The sequence below is a fragment of the Teleopsis dalmanni genome, chromosome 2 (assembly GCF_002237135.1).
Source record: "Teleopsis dalmanni isolate 2A chromosome 2, ASM223713v2, whole genome shotgun sequence".
Taxonomy (NCBI): domain Eukaryota; kingdom Metazoa; phylum Arthropoda; class Insecta; order Diptera; family Diopsidae; genus Teleopsis; species Teleopsis dalmanni.
The window spans coordinates 107,979,973-108,000,633 of NC_051847.1; the positions used below are offsets into that span (position 1 = coordinate 107,979,973).

The 20,661-nt window shown below is 34.4% G+C and overlaps 2 protein-coding genes across 2 annotated transcripts in view; both read right to left on the reverse strand.

The window, feature by feature from the left end:
- LOC119675372 overlaps positions 1–10,700 on the reverse strand; it is a 14,667-nt gene extending 3,967 nt beyond the window's left edge. Inside the window, exons 1-5 of the mRNA XM_038086570.1 lie at positions 9,508–10,700; positions 9,281–9,445; positions 8,313–9,220; positions 7,724–8,241; positions 3,707–4,114 (exon numbers count right to left, since the gene is read on the reverse strand). Coding sequence (XP_037942498.1) covers positions 3,707–4,114; positions 7,724–8,241; positions 8,313–9,220; positions 9,281–9,445; positions 9,508–10,472 — 2,964 coding nt within the window. The 5' untranslated portion in view covers positions 10,473–10,700. The remainder of the gene's footprint in view (positions 1–3,706; positions 4,115–7,723; positions 8,242–8,312; positions 9,221–9,280; positions 9,446–9,507) is intronic.
- A 2,329-nt stretch (positions 10,701–13,029) lies between these two features.
- The window catches only part of LOC119682469 (proline-rich receptor-like protein kinase PERK9), a 14,050-nt gene continuing 6,418 nt past the window's right edge, over positions 13,030–20,661 (reverse strand). The window contains exons 2-3 of the mRNA XM_038095918.1: positions 13,954–14,193; positions 13,030–13,773 (exon numbers count right to left, since the gene is read on the reverse strand). Of these exons, the coding sequence (XP_037951846.1) occupies positions 13,117–13,773; positions 13,954–14,193 (897 nt within the window). The 3' untranslated portion in view covers positions 13,030–13,116. The remainder of the gene's footprint in view (positions 13,774–13,953; positions 14,194–20,661) is intronic.

Here is a 20,661-nt window from a genome sequence, read left to right on the forward strand (position 1 = left end):
AAATCACGCAGCTAATAGGTACTGACTAAGTGTACTGACTCAATTAGCTTCAACATAATAAGAAGGAAATATTCAATAATGCACAGTTTATTTCGATGTTCTGAATGTGTTCCTTAAGTAATCTGTTTGACCAGCTTATCCAATGCTATCTGTGTGATCGGTAACCTAAAGAAGAGAAATGTTTAACCACGTTGGCATCTCAAATACAGTTACGTTTCAGCTTAAAACTGTCAAAGATAAAATATTATACCAAACTCAAGATCTTTAAAGCATATATACATTCCAATTCAATATATTATCCACTTCAAGGGAAACCAAAGCAATAATTTCCGCTTAAAAGAGTCTACAATGATGAAGAAGTCTATTATATTTGTTTATATCTAGTTTCGAGAATAAAACTTCACTATCTATCTATCCCATTACCTGGCGACTTTATACTTACCTAATACTCGTGGGATATCATATGGATACGTCTAATGAACAAACTAAAGGGGATGATGCTACCCTTATCGCATCAAACACTACTGCTGTCGGGCAGGGAATTAACAACGACCAGTCGACTGTTGTGTCACAGGTCAGTGAACCTTTTGAAGATGGTGCTGTTGGGCACATCTGCAAAAATATACACGCTGTGGAAAATGTTGTTTTTCCACAGTATACTGATGCTAGCAGCACAGAAACTGAAGGGTCTGATGCTGCCTCTATTGACATTGACGGAGTCAGTCTCTGTTCTCAACAGTCAGGTGCTACTGTTGTCAATGTTTGTATGAAAGGGATCAGTTTACATGACCAGAAGGGTTTTGTGAAACTGAACTCAATGCAGAAGAGGAGGTTAAAGGCTTACATGAGTCAGGGACACTCTAGGGATGTGGCCCTAGACATGGTTTCTAAACTTCCAACTCGTGCGCCAGCTAAAAGGGCTTTATCTGACGACATGGTCATGCCAGCTGGTAAGAAACCAAAACAAAACACCTCGATTCAGGGATCGAGTAAACCCTCTTTCAGCCAAGTAGCCAGTCAAGCCAAGGGGATCAAATTAGGATTTGTTCCTTTTGATTTGGCTAAGTGCCCCCTAAACAGGGAACAGACTGCACAGCTACAGGAGGCTATAATTGAGACTGCCATAGAGTTGGCGTCTGACGAGGTTAAACCAGAATTTGAAGGTTGTTTCCCTCGTACGGGATGGCTCATGAAGGTGTGCACAAATAACCAAACGGCTGAATGGGTCCGTAAAAATGCGGCAGCTATTGCAACAAAGGCTAAACTGGGCGCCAAAGTGGTTGAAGAGTCGGAGTTTCCAAAAACACATCTGGTGCGAGGATACTTCCCACACAGTTGCGATTTTGAAAATACCAAGGTTCTTGCCACAATTGAGGCCCAGAACAGGATTAAAGCAAGCACCTGGAAGGTATTACAGCGGACCGCAGAAGGTTCACTGCTCCACATCGTCTTTGCTGTCGACGATGCATCCTGGAACTCACTGGTCCAGAGTGGAGGTAGAATTGCATATCGCTTCAGCCATGTCAAGCTACTGCTTAAAACTAACAGTATGACAAAGGAGGGGCAGCCAGAACAACGGCCTGTGGAACAAAAGGTTCCAAATAAACTCCAGATCACAAGGACGGAGAAACAGAAAGTGGAGCACGTGGTCCCACAATCAACACTTACGTCTATTGTGAATCCAAATGAGGCCCCAACTACTAGTAGAGCCGCCATTCAAAAAAGGCTTTGGATGCGGCCACCTGTGGGTGGAGCATCAACAACTCCAAAAGAGCGCCAGAAGGAAAAAGGGCCACGAAGAGCTCGACTTCAAAAGGAAGTCGAACGCTCTCTCAATAAAACTCAACAAAAATGAGCACCATAGGGGTGTTACAGGCGAACCTGCACCACGCGAAAGGAGCATCGGCTACCTTGTGCAGGACCTTCGCCACAAAAGGACTGGCCATAGCGCTTATCCAGGAGCCATGGACAGTCGGTGGGCATATAAAAGGCCTTCAACATCAATCAAGTTGATATATAAACGTGACATAGAGTCGCCTAGAACTGCTATACTAGTAAACAAAAATGTTAACTGTATTCCAATTCCAGATTTCATCCAGAGGGACTTGGTGTCGGCCATTTTTGAGATCCCGACGGAGTGCGGAACACGAGAGATCGTGATCGCATCGGCCTACTTTCCAGGCGATGCAGATGAAGCACCACCTGAAGCAGTCACAAACTTGGTAAGTTATTGCAAATCCAATAATTTACAATTTATAATTGGTTGCGACGCAAACGCGCACCATACCTTATGGGGTAGCACTAACATAAATAGAAGAGGGCAAATGCTTTTAGAATACTTTAGTAGTAATAACGTCAGCATATTGAACAATGGTTCTGAACCCACTTTTATTAATGCCATTAGAAGAGAGGTTCTTGACCTTACTCTTACTAGTCAATTTATCTCCAATTATGTTGTTAATTGGAGGGTCTCAAAGGAGGTTTCTTTATCTGACCACCAACATATTCTCTTTGAACTGCCGGGTCACTTTTTACATAAAAATTTGCCAGCTGCACGTAAGTGTATCAACTGGGAAATCTTTAGACTATCCTTAGCTAGTAAGGAGGACCAGTTACTGAATTCAATCAGTCATATTGATGAACTTGAATTAGCTGCAGATCAAATAAACTCTGTTATCTCTCAGGCGCATGAAGATGCATGTAAGGTTGAACCAAGTACATCCAGACGGGATGTGCCATGGTGGAACAAAAGGCTCGAAGAAATGCGCAGGGAGGTTAGGAAGCTTTTTAATTTAGCAAAGCGATCAGAGGTGTGGGTCGACTATAAAACATCCTTGACTGCCTACAACAATGAGATTAGAAAATCTAAACGGAAATCATGGAAAACTTTCTGTGACGGTGTTGACAACACTCCGCAAATGGCTCGCCTTCATAAAGTGTTGAGAAAGTCTCTTTCAAATGACATTGGTCTATTGAAAAAGAATGATGGTCTCTACACAGCAAATGGCAGGGAAACTTTACAACATTTACTACATGTGCACTTTCCAGGATCGATCTTATGTGATGCATCCATAGATAGGCGCACGTTAAGTTATGAACAACCAGACAATCGTTTAATGTCGCTATCTGGTATCATTTTTGACATTGATAAAATCAGATGGGCAGTTAATTCTTTCAGTCCTTTCAAGTCACCAGGAAGTGATGGTATCTTCCCGGCACTTATACAAAACGGCATAGACGTTCTTATCAATCCTTTAAAGGTGATTTTTAGGGCTAGCCTATGCTGGAAACATATACCTGAAGCTTGGAGAGAAGTGAAAGTGGTATTTATACCAAAAAATGGTAATAGACCAAGTGATGACGCTAAATCGTATAGACCGATTAGTCTCTCATCCTTCCTCCTGAAAACTATGGAAAGACTCATAGATATCTATATTCGTACAGAACTGTCTAAAAGTCAACCTCTTCACAAAACTCAATTCGCTTATTCCAAAGGGAAATCTACCGAATTGGCCTTACATAACTTGGTCAGTAGAATTGAAAAGGCCCACAAAAACAAAGAAATTGCGCTTTGTGCATTTCTGGATATTGAAGGAGCTTTCGACAATACGAGTTATGGCTCGATCTCGAATGCCTTAACTAACAGAAATGTTGATTTTAATGTTATTTCCTGGATTGAGGCGATGCTTCAAAGCAGAAAAATTACATCAACCTTAGGTAGAACGTCTGTAGCTGTTGAGGCCGCAAAAGGTTGCCCACAGGGTGGAGTACTGTCTCCTTTGCTCTGGTCAGTGGTTGTTGATGAACTTTTAATCTTGTTGGAGAATATTGGTTGTGACGCCATTGGGTATGCAGACGATCTAGTTATAATAGTATCTGGAAAGCATGGTAGCAGTCTATCAGAGATCTTGGTAGGGCACCTTCGACGCATTTTAGCGTGGTGCGAAAGTGAGGGTCTCTCCATAAATCCGGAGAAAACTGTTGTTGTGCCTTTCACACTCAAACGTAAACTAGACATAGGTCCCGTACGTTTAGGAAACACTAATATTTCTCTTTCCAGTGAAACAAAGTACCTAGGTGTTGTCCTAGATGGTAAACTCACTTGGAGTTCACACTTAAATAAAGTATATAACAAAGCATTAACGGCTTTATGGACAATACGGTCCTGTATAGGTAAAACTTGGGGCCTAAACCCAAAGATTATATTTTGGATATATCAGGCAGTAGTACGTCCTATCATGACATATGGTTGCCTGGTTTGGTGGCAAAAGGTCACACAGGCTGGATCTATTGCTGTTTGCATGAAGCTCCAGAGATTAGCGTGTCTCTTAATGACTGGTGCTATGAGGACAAGTCCAACTGCAGCACTTGAGGCTATACTTGGATTGACACCTCTGCACATACACATTCAATCTACGGCTGCGCTTAGTGCGCTTCGACTAAAACTCCACATGAACAAGAGTTGTCTTGACTATGGTCATACAACAATATTAAAAATATTTGGAGCACATAAAATTCCTCAATGCGATGGAGACTATACAACAGAACTCCATCGTTTTGGCAAAAAATTTGAGGTACACCTACCATCACGTTCAACGTGGGAGAATGGAGGCCCACAGGTTGACCCAAAAAGTTTGGTTTGGTACACAGATGGATCAAAGATGGATGAAGGCACTGGCGCTGGTGTATTTGGACCCAACACCAGCATTTCGGAAGCAATGGGCACATGGCCGAGTGTCTTCCAAGCTGAAATCCACGCAATCAACTTATGCGTAAGATCCAATTTAATCAAAAAACCTTCTGGCTCGAAAATTGTTATTTACTCTGACAGCCAGGCTGCTCTTAAAGCTCTTTCTTCTTGGACTTTCAAATCAAAACAGGTCCTTGAGTGTTACGATCTTCTGCAATCACTTGCAGCTCGGAATAAAGTAAACCTTTACTGGGTTCCGGGCCACAGAGGAGTTTTGGGAAATGAAAAAGCTGATGAGCTTGCCAGAACTGCATCAAAAACTGCTTTTATAGGCCCTCAACCCTTTTGTGGAATAAACTGGGCTAGTACAAAACAGATTATCAAGGAAATGGAAAATCATATGCGGCTAGAGTACTGGGTAAACTTTCCAGGACTCAGACAAAGCAAAGCACTGATAACACCTTACTCCTACAAAAACATTCTTAAATTCTCAAAATGTAATTTAAGGATGATAACGGGTTTCATTACAGGTCATTATGGTCTGAAATATCACCTTCATAAACTACAATTATCTGCTAACTCTGAATGCAGATTATGCCTCGAAGATGAGGAAACAACCATGCACATTCTTTGTGACTGTCCAGCTTTAATAACGCACAGAAGAAACCTGTTTCATAAGGAATTTCTGTCACCAGAACAGATTAAGAACTCTTCTCTAGATTTAGTTCTAGACTTTATTCACAAAGCTTTAAGGGGCTTTGTTTAATCAATAGTGAAACTGGTACAATAGGTCTCTTCTGGCCGCAGTACCGGCTGTTGGGCAATTTTCACGAATACCTTTTATTATTATTATCCCATTACCTGTCATAGAACTGCTAATATATTACATATAAAGTTAGAAAATAGTATGTGCGTCTTATGCCTAATGAAACAACTAAGTTGTTGTTTCGTTACCTGTGTAATTAAGGTAAGTATAGGTCATTCTCCTAATATTTCCCTACTTGCAAAAAAGGTGTACTTTCTCTATGGTATAATGCAGTCCATTTTAAAGGTAATTAGCAGGTTTTTGGGGATTGGCTAAAAATATAGCCGTATAACAATAGGTAAGTAAATGACAACGGAATTTAAATATATATATTAATGTTCGCAAAATCATTTGATTTGGACCAAACCATAACACCTGTCAAATAATTGTATTAAAATAAAGCTGTATGAATGTTCATTGAAATAAGGATGTACTCAAACATTCTATTTCACAATTCCAATATAGTTGTTATGAAGAAAGTAAAAATAATCGAGCATACTTTGACACGACTTTGCTACATTGGATCCCACTCAAATTATTAATAATTCTAAAGTGAGCGCATAGGATCTCTGCAAGTAGCGTAAAACCTTGGATATCCCTTGTTTAGATTGCATCTATTTGTAGCCATGTGTATGTATTTTTCATTTGAAAGATAAAAGAAAACATTTAATGTGCATTTTTTGCTGTGAAGTACATAAAATCAAGATGTGGCTACCTGCGCTGTACGGGCTTTTCTTCAGTATAAAAATCTGAGTCAGGTAGTCTAAAAAGGACTATGTGAATTCATTAAAAAGTAGTGGAAAATGATTTTTTAAAAACTCGGATAAATATGATTTTAATGCTCCGTTGTTAAAAATTTAAAGACCTTCACAAATATTTTTCCGGCTTTCACTTTTTGAACATTATTCTATTTGTATGATAAATAATTTTGATAATAATAAATAATTTAAAAACTAGAATCATCATCAGAATCGGTTCCATCTTCTCCAGTATCAGCATATGTTCCTACAAAACTTATCTCACTAGTCTACGCAATTGGTAACTTCGCTCTATAACATCCATATTATTCCTATGTCCTCAAGTGCACTGCTTAAAAACTTTTCAACTACGATGAGGTCCAAAAAGTTTTGGTACATCATTTACCTAATACGCGGACGGACAGACTAGTTTCAAGCACTTTTGTTTGACCAGGAACGAAGCCTTATTATAATTAATATTATTTAAAAATTGTCTCAATACTCTCTTTTACCAGGCGAACAGAATTCAAGAAATATCTTGCATACCAAATCCATTTTCCTGCCAGAGCGTATGACAATTTTCACTGTAGGCGATGTGAGTGTGAGAGCTTTCAATCAAGGTGACCATCTGCACATTTGCACGAATACAAAGGCACACATACAATCCACACATTTCGTCAATTTCGAATAAAGTTAATTCACAGAATTAAGCTTTCGTAAGCTTTCAAATTTTCCAAAGCGAAATGAACGAAGCAATTTCATACGCAAATGAAATTAATTAATAAATTAAAAATCACTGTATATATTATTTCTCAACCCATCTTGGAAAATCCTTAGTCACTAGTTACAACGTCACCACCCAACATATATAAAAAAAAGACTTTGTCTGTTTAAATAAAATTTAATCAACCAATATTCACTTGTCAAAATACTTAAACCTATACAGAAAATATATTTAATATATATAATTATTTATATAAAATGTTTTTGTATATTTAACACAAGTTATTAGAAAACGCGATAGGAAATGCCTCGTAATCGAAACAGTATGTTCGGAGGTTTCTTAAATCACTTTGCACAAATCGTCACATGCACTGCATGCGTTCAGCAAAGTTCTTTAAATTGTTTTTTATTAAAATGCTGTCCAATATTTGATTTACTTATCTTATCTAGCGATTTGAAATTAAATTTATTACATTACATAAAACATAACACAATAATTAGTCATACAAACCTATACATAGTTCTGGACACTAATGTAGCACATTTATAATTTTCAAACCTTTACTTACACCCTATATACATCGCTTGTGGTACATACGAGTAAATATTGAACTTATATCTATCTCTATCCGAATTTCTTAACATTTGTACTGCAAACTGCAACCGTTTTATAATCTAAATGCACAAAACTAATCTACATAGAAATTGAGAAAAGTCTGGGTCAGTGGTCAGTGGTCAGTAAATAAAACGAATATTTTTGGATTAGGTCAAATTTTGCTGTGCTGTTGTTGTTGTGGCTGCTGTTGTTGGAACGTCATTGTTTCCATACAAATAATTATTACTATTGGGTGTGGTGAAGAGCAACGTATTAACGGATGGCAGCATCTGATTCGACTGCATCATGAAGGGCATGCTGACGGTCATCGGCAAGTAAAGTTGGTTCAGTAATAGCTGACTCGTTTGAGTTGATGTATGATGTGACGGCAATTGTTCGTCCTCGAATTGCATGGATGGCAATTGTGGCAACAATGGAGAATCGATATTTACGTTTGAAATTGAGGCTGCGTTGTCCATATCGTTTTGTAATTTTATAGGTACCACGTTTGAGTTATTTACTGCCACTGTAGAAGGTAGGAAGAACAAGTTGCCGTTTGGGATTTCAGATTGAAATGGCGGACAAGTCAAAGGTAGCTTCGTTGAAGATAACTCAATTGAAGCCGGCGACGAAAACGGTGATGATTCCAATGAAGAGCAGATAAGACGTTGATTTGCTCCATTTAATAAAACTATGGTTACAAATGTTATGATATTAGTAATAGTTACTAGTTACAATGTATTCAACTTTAAAATTACTTACAATTTTCTTCACGCTTTATTTCGTTTGCTGATATTTCTCGTTTTATTTTGAAGTGCATTTCGGCTGCAGTTTCAGCAGAAATAGCGTTGTCCGTATCGACCACAGGCGATTCATATAAGCCGCACTCCTCCATTTGCAGGGCTTGTTCCATTATGAATTCCTCAGCTGAGGTTATGCTTAACGTGTGCAGGTCAGGAAATCCACAATTATCAACGATTTCGCGTTTTATATTATTCGTGGTTGCTGGCGCTTCTGTAGCTTTTTCTTCGACTGGTGCCTCCTGCACTTGTTTCGGTGTTAATTGCTTTCTTTCGCGTTTTGACTTTTGCATTACAGAGTCCACGTTTTCTCCGGCAATTTCAGTTTTTTTATCAGTGTTTTGCGTTATATCGAGACAATTCTTTTCGTTTTTTTGTTTATCGTTTGCTGCTTGAACGCGTTTGTTATTATTACGTTTTATTTGTGGTTTTGTAACAACTTCCTTATCTGCTTCGTTAGGCTTAGGTGCAATCTTAGGCGGCGCGGCAGGTTTTGTCGCTGCTTTTGTAGATTTTTTGGAACAATATGAAGGAATGTTTTCCAAATGCTCGCCGGTCTTATGATCGACTTTATGGCGTCGACGGGTGTGCTTTAACCAATTAGGAAAGTTTGTAAAATCTCGTGGGCAATAGTTGCACTTGAACGGCCGTTCACCTGTATGTATATTTGAATGTTGCTTCAGCTTGGAATTACTAATGAAAGATTTATCACAAACTTTGCACGCAAACGGCCGTTGCTCCAAATGCACTAGATTGTGAACTTTAAGACACCGTTCCGTTTTGTACATTTTACCACATTTATCGCAACGAAAGGAACGTATTTGTGCGTGGTACTTTTGGTGACGTTGCAAGTGAGATCGTTCCTGGAATCTGGAATTTCAAACATGACATTATACAGAGTTAAATTTATATGCACAATGAATTATGTACCTTTTCTGACATTCTGGACATTCGTAGGGTTTTTCAGCTGTGTGCATGCGTGAATGGTGTGTGAGATTAATTTTCTGCACGAATTTTTGGCCACAAATATCACAGCCGTATTGCTTGTTTTCACTATGAATTTTTCGATGCATCCACATGCTGCCATGCTTAAGACTAACGATAACAATATTAATGAATACTGGTATTAACTTGATTAATTTTTGAGTAAGACTTACCACTTGCCGCATTCGGGGCATATCTTCCAGGTATCTTTGCGTCCATCTGTAGGTCGGTGAGATTTGAAATGTTTCTTGAGTCCAACTTCCTGTTCAAATTCGCGGTTGCATTCGCTGCAAACAAATTTTATACGATGTTTGGCAATATAATGCGTAACATAGTCCTGACGGTCTTTCAGAAAAATAGAATTGCAGTCCAAACATTTAAAGCGCGTGGTTGGAGCTATATATACAGTAGATTCTTGATTTTGGGTGCCCACTGTCGTGGTCGTCGTCGCCGTTGTTGTAGAGACATTTGTAGTGCTACGCGAACACTGAATTGGTTCAGAGCTTGTACTGGAATTTGAGATCGCTTTACTTTTAATGACTAACTTAGCAGCAGCCTCTTGGTCAATTGGCTCCTCCTTAATGGCAGCTGCTGTCTTTGTTGTTTTACAATCGAATTGAGATCCAATCTGATCTTTGATTTTAAATTGTCGAAAGTCTGGTGGACTTTTAACCACTGCCTTTTTAATTGGCGAAAATAGTAATGAACTAGGCGGCTCTGGTCTCACAAAAGTCCCACTAAATGAATTTGGCTGATCATTTTTCACCTTACCCAAGCCATTTGTTAAACTTTTCATAGATGAACAAGAATTAGTAGCATCTCTATCTTGACAAAATTCACGTAAACTTGAGGAATCATGATTACTCATTAGCACATCGTCGAGCTCAGAATTGCGTGCGCTTTCGTCCAGTACACGCCAAAAATCCGATGACGACAGACTGCTACCATTTATTAATCCATCGGCATTAATCGTAACACATGCAGATATATCAATGTCCAGCGATTCATCTTTAATTGAATCGAAATTGTTGTGACGATAAAGTGCACTCAGTATTTCGTCGTTGGACTTTTTAGGCGGCACTTTTTTATTTCGCGCCTCTTCTTTCATTTTGTCATTTACTTTTCTTACACTTTTCATATAAGGTTAGGTATTTTATAAAAGTACAATTTGTTCAGTTATTGATAACGTTAAACAATTATTAAATCACTTCCGAATACGTTGCTTAAGCACATCACACACGACACAAAATTTATAACAAATTATTTTGCTGATAAATTGTAAAAAATATGAAATTATATGAAATGACGCTCGCTTTGTTTTTCTATCTCCCTTTTTCACAAATAAACGCACATCCATACTAAACGCATAGTTCGCTTCGCTAAAGTAAATAAAGCAAAACTCATGAATGATGTTCGAATTTCGAACTTATTTATTTGGAATATTTAAGTTATGCAGAAAGATATCTTAATTCTTACTACACTGATAATTTTTAATAATTAATTAATAGTATATTATAGAATATATATGTGTTATACAATTTGTTTATATGTTTTTAATCAGCATTTATCTATGAATGATGTAATTAAATTTTTAATTTCGAATTTCTGTTTATTTTGCAACCCTGTAAAGCAAGTCAAAGGCTAAATGCAAGAAAGAGAGGTCAAAACAAAATTAAAAGCATTATAAAATGCCGGACAAGTAAAGATGTTGCCAGAAGAGTTTACCAGAAGATATCATTAATTATTTTCTGTTATATAAACCTATGAATGAAAATAAAGATAAATACATATAACGAAATTAACATTACTGTTTTCGCTTGTATGATTTATGGAATCGTCATTAAATTGCAAAATTAGAGTGCTTTCCTGGAATCTCCAGGTTTAATAGTTATTAAATTTCAATAGTTAAAATAAGTATTATGTCTTTCAGTTTTTCCTGTATGTCGTTTTAAAATATTATTTTGTTTCGTTTATAAACAAGCAGACTCGCATTGCGGGAGTTCGCTACTAATGATTAAATATATATAAACATATGCTGCCCTACACAGAACAGAGTAGTGAAAACATTCGATAGATCAATTCAACTGCAACAGTTGCGCTGATAGAACCTTGGACGGCTAGACATTGCGGTTGGCAGTTTTATTCTGCGTAGGGCTGAGTGTATTTAGTACAATGGGAAAAAATGACTTAATGGCAACAGTTCAATTATTTATTTTCAGCGAAAATAAGTAATTTAAAATAATTGATTTCGCTTGTTTTGTCGTTCGCGAATATTGCATGTTTTTACGGCGTCGCACTAGATTGTAAACGAAGCGCTAATAAAAGAGAAGCGAAAATATTAATAATAAAAAAATTATATTAAATTATTTAAGAAATTGATAAATATCTTTTTTTTGGTAGTATATGTAGCTAAATTGAAATTACTTGTTTTTAATATCATTGGTGAACAACTTATACCATGTACAGACAGTCAAATTTCCTTAATTTCATAAAAATGAAATTAAGTTAATTTGGTAAATGTTCATACTGCCCCAAATGAACGAAATCATATGTTTTTTGTTTACAAATCAAATGTTAAAAATGACATGCTCCAAACGTCATTTGTATCTGGGAAATTTTAAAAGTTGATTATTATAACTATAAAGGATGACATTCAGTAGTTTTATTAGATTAAGGGGATTACAGGTATATGAATTATTATTTTTCAATTAATAACAGTTACAGTTCTTTCTCTATACTCAAATTTAAAAATTTGCACTACTTTGAAAATATTTTCCCGGTTTTATTAAAGTCAACCGTCACTGACATTAATTTAAACAAAAAAATGTCACTTTCATTATCTCAAGTTTATTTTTTACTTAAAATTTATTTTATATGTTGTTGCATTTGAAATGTCCCTTAATTTGTGCCATTGTTTCCATGCAATTAAGGCCATATTCCTTAATTTCGTTCTAATTTTAAAGATGAAATTTGTATGGAAAAAACAATTTAATTTCGTTGAAACGAAAGTGAAATTAAGATTTATGTGAAATTAAGGTGTGTCTGAACATATTGATACTTGCATATAATTAATTAAAAATAAGATTGTTGCTGTTGTAATTCTCTAGTGTTTAAAATATATTTCTATTAAAAAATTGTTTATTTTAAGAAAATAAATAAATAAATTTGGACTAGAAAATTGTATATATATAATTAATGAACTTCGATCAATTTTTTGTTGACGTGAAACAGTTTTCTTTTATTTAGGGAAATGGGAGTCTTCATTTTTCACTCCTAAGAGATGATTTTAGTGGGTTAATATTTTTTGATAATATTCTTATAAATGTTTGGGATAAGTATTTCAGAAACGATTAACTTCTCAAGATATAAATGTGTCGAAACTATTGTTAAACTGATCGAAGACAGTTTTAGAATGATTCTTAGTTGGAATAAAAAAAAATGTATATGTATTTGAGAAAATAAAGATGGTAAATTAAGTCTGGTTGTATATAATGAATAATAATATATAAAAAAAAATAAAAATAATAATATAATATTATTTATATATTATATATATTATTTTTTAATAAACTATTAAATTGAATTTTTAATATAACGATTTTCTTTTGTATAAATTAATTTTGGTAATGCATTTTGCTTTATTGTTAATTAGTAAAATAACATAATTTATTTAAATAAAATATTTAATACAAAATTTAAGAATAGTTTTTGTTAATTGGCACTCATATAAATAGGTTTTTTTTATAAAAGAAATATAATTTTCTACAATTCTCTAAAGAAATCTACGAATTTTTCGGTTTACCGGCTGGTATTGGTGGTGGTGGTACGTCTGGTATGTCTTTTGGCTTGTTCGAAGCGTTTTTAATGCTATCAAAACTGGGTGTCGTTGCTACTTGAGGATTGGTTTGAGTAGTTTCAAAGGTAGAATCGGTTTCCGTGGCATCCGAGGGTTCAGTGTTGATATCAGTTGGCGTAGGAGCATTTGTTGATGGTGTTTGTGTAGGTTGTGGTCCAGCAAATCCTTGCATATGATTCGGTAAGTAATCGTAGGGAGGCAAAAAGTTGTCTCTGTAACCGTAGGGGGAATTAAATCCTAATGGATTTACTGGATTAAAACCGTATGGCGGCAAATGTACTGAATTTGCGTTTGGATGTGGATATTGTGACAAGGGAATTAGCGATGGTGGTAGTCCATACTCATTTAAGGGAATCGGTACTTTGCCGTCTTGTGGAGTTTTTCCAGCACCTGGACTTTGAGGTGTTGGTGGTTCATTTGGATTCTGTTGTGCTGATTGTTGTGACGTTGGTTGTTGAGCTGGAGCTGTCGGTGGGTTGGGTGTTTCTGTTTGTTGTGGATATGGTTGTGGCGGTACATACGAAGGCAAGGGACGGCGCATAAATTGTGGCGGAAACTGCGACTGCGGTAAAGGATACGGAAGCTGGTATAAAATGAAAAAAAAAGACATTTTTACATACATTATGTATTTTTTTTAATATTTTAAGTATTTAATTATGAAAAAATTTTTTTATTAGAAAAATTGTTTTGGGTTATTATCTAGTTGCATTAATGCTATATTTAAAATGATTTTATGAACGCCTTTATGAAAGATTATATTTACCTGTTGCCTTGGTCCTAAGCCTGGAGCAACCGGTTGTCCAAATCGCACAAACGGTGAGTATGCATATGGTCCAAAAGGATATTGTGCCAGGCGCGTTTCATGAATTGTAGGTTGTATCACTGGATAAGCACGGCTTGATATAAGATTTTCATCGGTGGTTATAAGTGCGTTATAAATTCTAGGGCGTCGCTGTGCGTAGCACAAGTAAGAGTTAAGTCCTATTATCAAAAATGCCAAAATCTAAAAATAATTAAAAGTTAGTGCGGTTGGTTCCATATAAAAATCGTGTAAATGTCGCACGATGCATCTATTCTCATAAAGTTTCTAATCACTAATTTAAATCCAACATTATATTAGCCGGAAGTTCAGGTTTGGATTTTCCATATTCAAAATCTACACCAACATTTCAAAATTGCGCTATAATACGTGTCGGCATATTAGTTACGCACATTGTTTACAAAAGCAGAGAAAAAGCTAAGTATAGTACTGGCTGCTGGCTGCTGGCATGCGGGAGTACCAAACACTTTAGTTCGACTGACCGGATAAATAGATGTTTTGTTGGTTTCGGTTGATGTTGATTAATTACTTTTTTATTTCTGTTTCTGTGCTCTGATTTTAACTTATTTTTATATTAACGAAGCAACTTATTTTGTATTGTATTTATGTCATTTGATGTCTATTCGAATTAATCAATCGTTAATTACAAATCTCAAGTAATTGGTATTTTATGGTTTTTGGAAGTGAGGCGCTTTGATATAGTTTTTGGGACAAAGTTTTAATTTGTCACCAATTCATTATCTAAAACTTTTGTTAGTGTCAAATTAATTAAATTTTAAAAATATTTCTTCTGATCTCAAATATCTCAAAGCGATCTCTCAAAGCAAAAAGCGTTTTTAATTGGATTAACGTTTTTACAAAACATAAACGAGTACTGTTTAAAATTATTTTTGTGTTTGCTGCCGAACTTTAAATTCACCTTACGAATATTAAACTTATTTAATAATCTCTTTTTACATTAATTTTTTAATATATCGCCTATAAAAATATTAGGAGTTTGGTCATAGGAATTGTAGGCGATAATAATGGTGCAGCATAATATGTTTTCATATGTATATGTATATATGTTTATTCTGCTCTGCATAGTAAACTTACTTAAATATTTTAATTAAATGGTCACACTTTACAATTAGTAAGAATACCATAATTAAAATTTAATTAACAAAAGCGAATTAAACAAAGTAGGAAAGAAAACCGAATAGATAAATTTAGATATAAAAATCGAACCTATTAACACAAAATACTTAAAAAGTATTAAAACTTTGATAACGTATTTTTAATTAATTATTTATTATTTATGTTTATATGTTTAAGAAATTTTTTGTTTAAAATATTTCTAATTCCCTGTTACCAACACTGGCAAAATAATATTCGATGTTGTTTGACTAAATTATCTATACCAACTGGGTATTGAAAACGCAACTAATTGCTATATACTTAGCGAGTTAATTGCGACAATGCGTTAATTGCAATAATGGAATAATATTTTAACGTTACGAACGCATGTCAATAATCATCTTTCATACCTAATATTTGGACGATGCTTATAGCGCATTTTCAGTCATTATAATATAGATAATTTTTATTATGTGCTTATTAATATAAGACTTTATAAAAAATACATGCACGTTAATTGATATTAATCATATTGAATTAATTTAGTCACGTTTTTCTTATGTTTGCATTTAAGATACACGATACTTTAAAATGTATAGCACTATTAGGTGGTAGTCAAACCACTTTATAGCCTATTTAAGGTAGTATTTACTTTAGAAAAATGGTTTTACTTTGATTATTAGCAACTAATTTCTTTAAGTAATAATAGTAATAATAGAAACATTATTAAATTACCAAAAAATGAAAGTTACTTAGCCAAAATTCTTACTTTTTACGTTCTCTGTAATTCAATAATTATTTATTTCTTTCTTGTCGTAAGATCCAATTGATTCCCGATGTGTCTTATATACATATAGAAAAGCTATAAGTTAAGGAACGAAATGATCTAACATACTTACAAACAAGGATACATTGATACAGGGCAGGAAGAGTTGGTGGTGACAAATTTCAGTAAAGTTCAAAAAAAAGAAATTTATGATGGACCACTGAATAATACTAGAAGCTTAATTAAGCACAAACGGTGATGTATTTAAATTAAATCAAAAGGGTATAAAAGATAGTGTGAAATAACTCTCTTCATTTATATGTAGTATATATAGTGTATATGTAGTAAATTGGCTGAAGGATCGGTAGTTCGAAATAGTCTAACAAGGCGCAATATATATTTATGATGGACCGCTGAATACTTTTGAGTGCTTGAGAGTAGGATGCAAAGTTCATGCAATGATTTAAGATAGAAGCATTGCTACGTCTTGCTTCCCTGATCTTCGTAATTAATTATGCACTATTATGCACTTTTCTTGGAGACATTCAAACAAGTGCTGACTACTTAACGCTTGCAAATATTGGATACTTGCATATCCTATTAGAAAGTTGCTTTTTGTAACTTTGTATGAAATACGGTTTAAAGCATCTTAAAGGCAAATTACTCTAAGTTCAACGTTAGATTTTAACTTTCGTCAGCCAGAATATACGCATTAACTCGTTCTTCCACATCCCACATAAGCGTTTTTCATCATGTCAATGTGCTGATTCAATTAAGCCATGTGCTTTTGCCGTTTCATGAAAACATATATATGTACCATATATATACAATAAATGAAGTCGTATGAAGTCGTATGTAAATACAAACATCAGCATGTGCCTGTCTCTCTGACAATGTACGTACGAGTACAACAAGTTCAAATGTTATGACAAGCCCATTTAACCTTCACAGCATGTAGCGCGGAATAAAGGCAACATGTAAGTAAGTAAATATGACAAGACTGCAATTGTTTTCCAGTGGATTGGTAACAAGTTTTACTTAAGTCCAAACAAAACACTGGACAGTGGATTAGAGAGAACAGTGAATGTTAAGCTAGCGAGTACGTTAAGCTTCGCGCTTTAAAAGTTGCATGCGAATAGTTCTTTTGTAGTTTTTTGTCCGGTCCGTATTTCGGCTCCGATAGCGTATTTCGTACTCGTATTAGTACGAATACATCAAGCTAACTTTTTTCGATTTTCTGTTATTTTTAATTCCTAAGCCCATTCATCATGGTAACTGCATAGGATATACACTCTGGGTTCAAATGTATTTATAGCTCTTAGTTCGGCCTTCGGTTGAGCAGTTGTAGTACAGAATACAGAACATTTGAGCTTCATAGAAAATCTAAGTAAACTTAGCCGAGTTCATGATTTATTGCCATTAAAAGAAGCCAAGTGAATGGCTAAAACAGTTCCATCAAAAAAATATTCAGAAATCTGTATTGTGATAGGTCTTACTCTGGCGCGTGCAATTCGAGGAGACTTTGAAGCTCAATTGGATTGAAGCTGCCTTTGGATTGTATCACATAATCGAAATTGGCGCAGAAGACATTCTAATGCCAATGAAGCTGAGCACACTGCGCCTAATAAACAAACCGTTTAAAAAAAATGGAAAAGAAAAAGGGAAGTGCGACGATTTATGAGGTTCCCATTGAATTTGCATGAAACCACCATGAGATAAAAATTTTAATCTTGCCACAGAGGTGATGCTTTTAATAAAGAGCATTACAAGATTTTCTTCATACAAAACCATTTGCATCTATAAAATTATGAAAGACAGAAATAGGGTACATCTTAACATCTCAACATCTTCAATCAGACCACCACTTCTTCACCGTCGCTTCAGCAACAACTCATCATCAAATTTTTAAACGTTTCATTTCGTTGAAGTCGTGTTTATTTGTTTTTCGTTAGTAATTTTTTAAAATTAATGAAATTGCATTTTTTATTATTTTTTTTTTTTTTCAACTACAATTTTTTGTTTTTGATCTCGCATGACTTCGTTTAAATTTTGTGTACTTGAGGTTTCTTGATCGTTTGATAGAAAAGTGAAAGTGTAACGAATTTTGACTGCGACTGCTTTGAACTGTGGTGAAATGTTATCCACATTTGTGAAGTTCGCTGTTGGTCCACGAAGTCAGAGTGTATGCCACACTCCATTATATCAAAACCGTTCTAAATACCTTTTAGAAAAAAATAAATAATAAATAAATTGTTTGATTTCTTCTGTTGCTTGGGAAAGTTTATCCATTCACGACAATGGATCGCATAAATCTTTGACAATAGCAAAAATAGTAACGATTAATCTTCGAATGAATCGTAACGATCACAAAGAAATTGGGACAGTTTGTGGGGTCAGTGAGTCAAAACAGTTTAAAAAGTATGACAACTGTGACAAGGAATATGCATTTAATTTAAAGACGTTTGAGGTAATCAAATACATATCGGAGGATCGTCAAAATAAATTGCAGCAAATCAGATATATGGAAAAGTATTATTTTATTTTAAAAATTTATTAAAAAATTAAAATAATTATTTAGTAGTGATTAATATTAATGGCATACGATAAATAATTCTTATAATTCTTCGGTGATATGTGTTGAGTAGATAAGTTAGAAACATATTTATAATCGAAAAACTTTACCTAAATTGAGCCACTGATTACTCTATTATGCCAGTAAGACTTCCAAGTAAGTTTTTGAACCATTTTAATAGCACGATGTGCTTTCTGCACGTTTCGGAATATGGTGTCAATAACAGCCTTATTCATATTTAGAATTTCGCAAGTATCACAAGAAGTTATTCGATAAAGTTTGGATACTAACTTCAACTTTGGTGAGAAGAAAGATCTATATATCAGTACTTGGTGGTGTTCTTTAGATCATTGCCTCTGAATGAAATGATCAAATATATTACAAATAAATAAATTGCAGACTAATGACTTAATAAATTAATCGAGAATTTTTGATTTTTTTGATTTAGAATTAGTTTGTCAAAGTAATCTCATTTAATTCTATTGGGACTGAGTTTCCCATTTTGTTGCCGTATTTTTCGGAGACGGTAAAACCATTTCGTAGGTTTAATTATCTAAAGGTACTATTCTAGGGAATAGTACCTAAATTGACCATAGATGCTTTCAAAAGTAGGTTACTAGTATGCTTCACATGCATATATGTTGCCCATGCGTGTCCTATGGCACAACAGAATTTTAAGCCCTATTAAAAATGGTTGAAATCTCTTCTGTCTTGGCATCTTAGTTTATCATTCAAACTCTCGTTACTTATGAGCCTAGCATAGCATATATATATTATTTAATGTTACTACTATTGATAAAAAAAACCGATGGATGAATTCTCACATATATCAATTTATATGAAGAATCACATTGAGTAGTAAGCTATCTCATTCCAAACACAAAATATAGTGAAACTTATTAGGATTATAAGTGCTGTCTTCCAGAATAGAGAGTTCCTAAATTTAATATATTGATTGTCATAATTGGATAAATCTTTTCACATTTATGGGTTTGTACTCTTGAGTCTGACATTGTTAGAAGCATATATCTAAGCTTTTTAAAGTAAATTGAAAGTATTCCTAGTGGAACAAGACTCATATTATACTGAAGCTGCTTATTCTAGGCTCTGTGAACCTTTACTAGATCCTGTGTTTTAATTTAATTGAATTTTAAAGTAAGTGAATCAATGTACTTTTAAAATTGAGTTCATTCTCCATAAATAAAATTAATAAATATAGTCTTCTGAACAGAGATTTTGAATATATTCTACTTTGATTTTAAGATCGATAGCTTAGAGATAATAATATAATTATTAGATATTAAGAATGGAGACTACCAATGAAACAAAAGCGTTCCGATCTTTTAAATTAAAAGCAAATCTCTAACCCAATGAAGGGTTGTCTGTTCCTAGGTTAGCAATTATAGTTATGGTGTGAAAGATTTTATAATAATAATGTGTAGTTAAAAATATATTGCTTGCGAAATGATATGACAGAAACACCGACAGAATGAATTTTTATAACATTAAAATTTATTTTTAATATCACTGATGGCCTACATTATTTGGCCTTTTCATTATTTTTTTTTAGTTGAAATTTGAAGCTAATGGTTCCAATGTATACGAAGATAGAAGAATATGATTGATTTGTTCCATTAATGTAGTTCAAGAATCGTAAAGATTAAGAAAGTTATTAGTCTTGAATTACAACCTTAAGCAATGCATATGAGCATTTTAGTGGATATATAGATACAATAGTCCCGATTGTTTTAAGAAAATTAAGCATTATCTTTTTGCTGAAGCAAACATTGGACATTGAACTTAACAGATTAAGAATATAGGATAGAAGTTTGATTTGAATGAGAATTTTTTTCAATTTAATTACTTAATTTTAATAATTATTAAGAACATGTGATTGAGAAACCGTCTTTGTAAATTTGAGAAAGAACTTTACAAATTTCTTTTCTATCCGCACTCCCTATATTTTTATAGGGTTTAATTTAAGGACATTAAGGTTTAATAATTATTTTATTCTCATTGTGAAGGTTGTACAAATCTCTAACGATTGCATGTGGATAGCTATTAGATAGGACGTCTCCTATTCCGACGAGTTTAGTCGTTAAGAGTGAATAACTTTTTTGTATGTTGCATGATTAGAGGTCGGTGTTGAGTGATAAATTTTCGCAAATCTAGAGATATATATATAGAGATATAGATA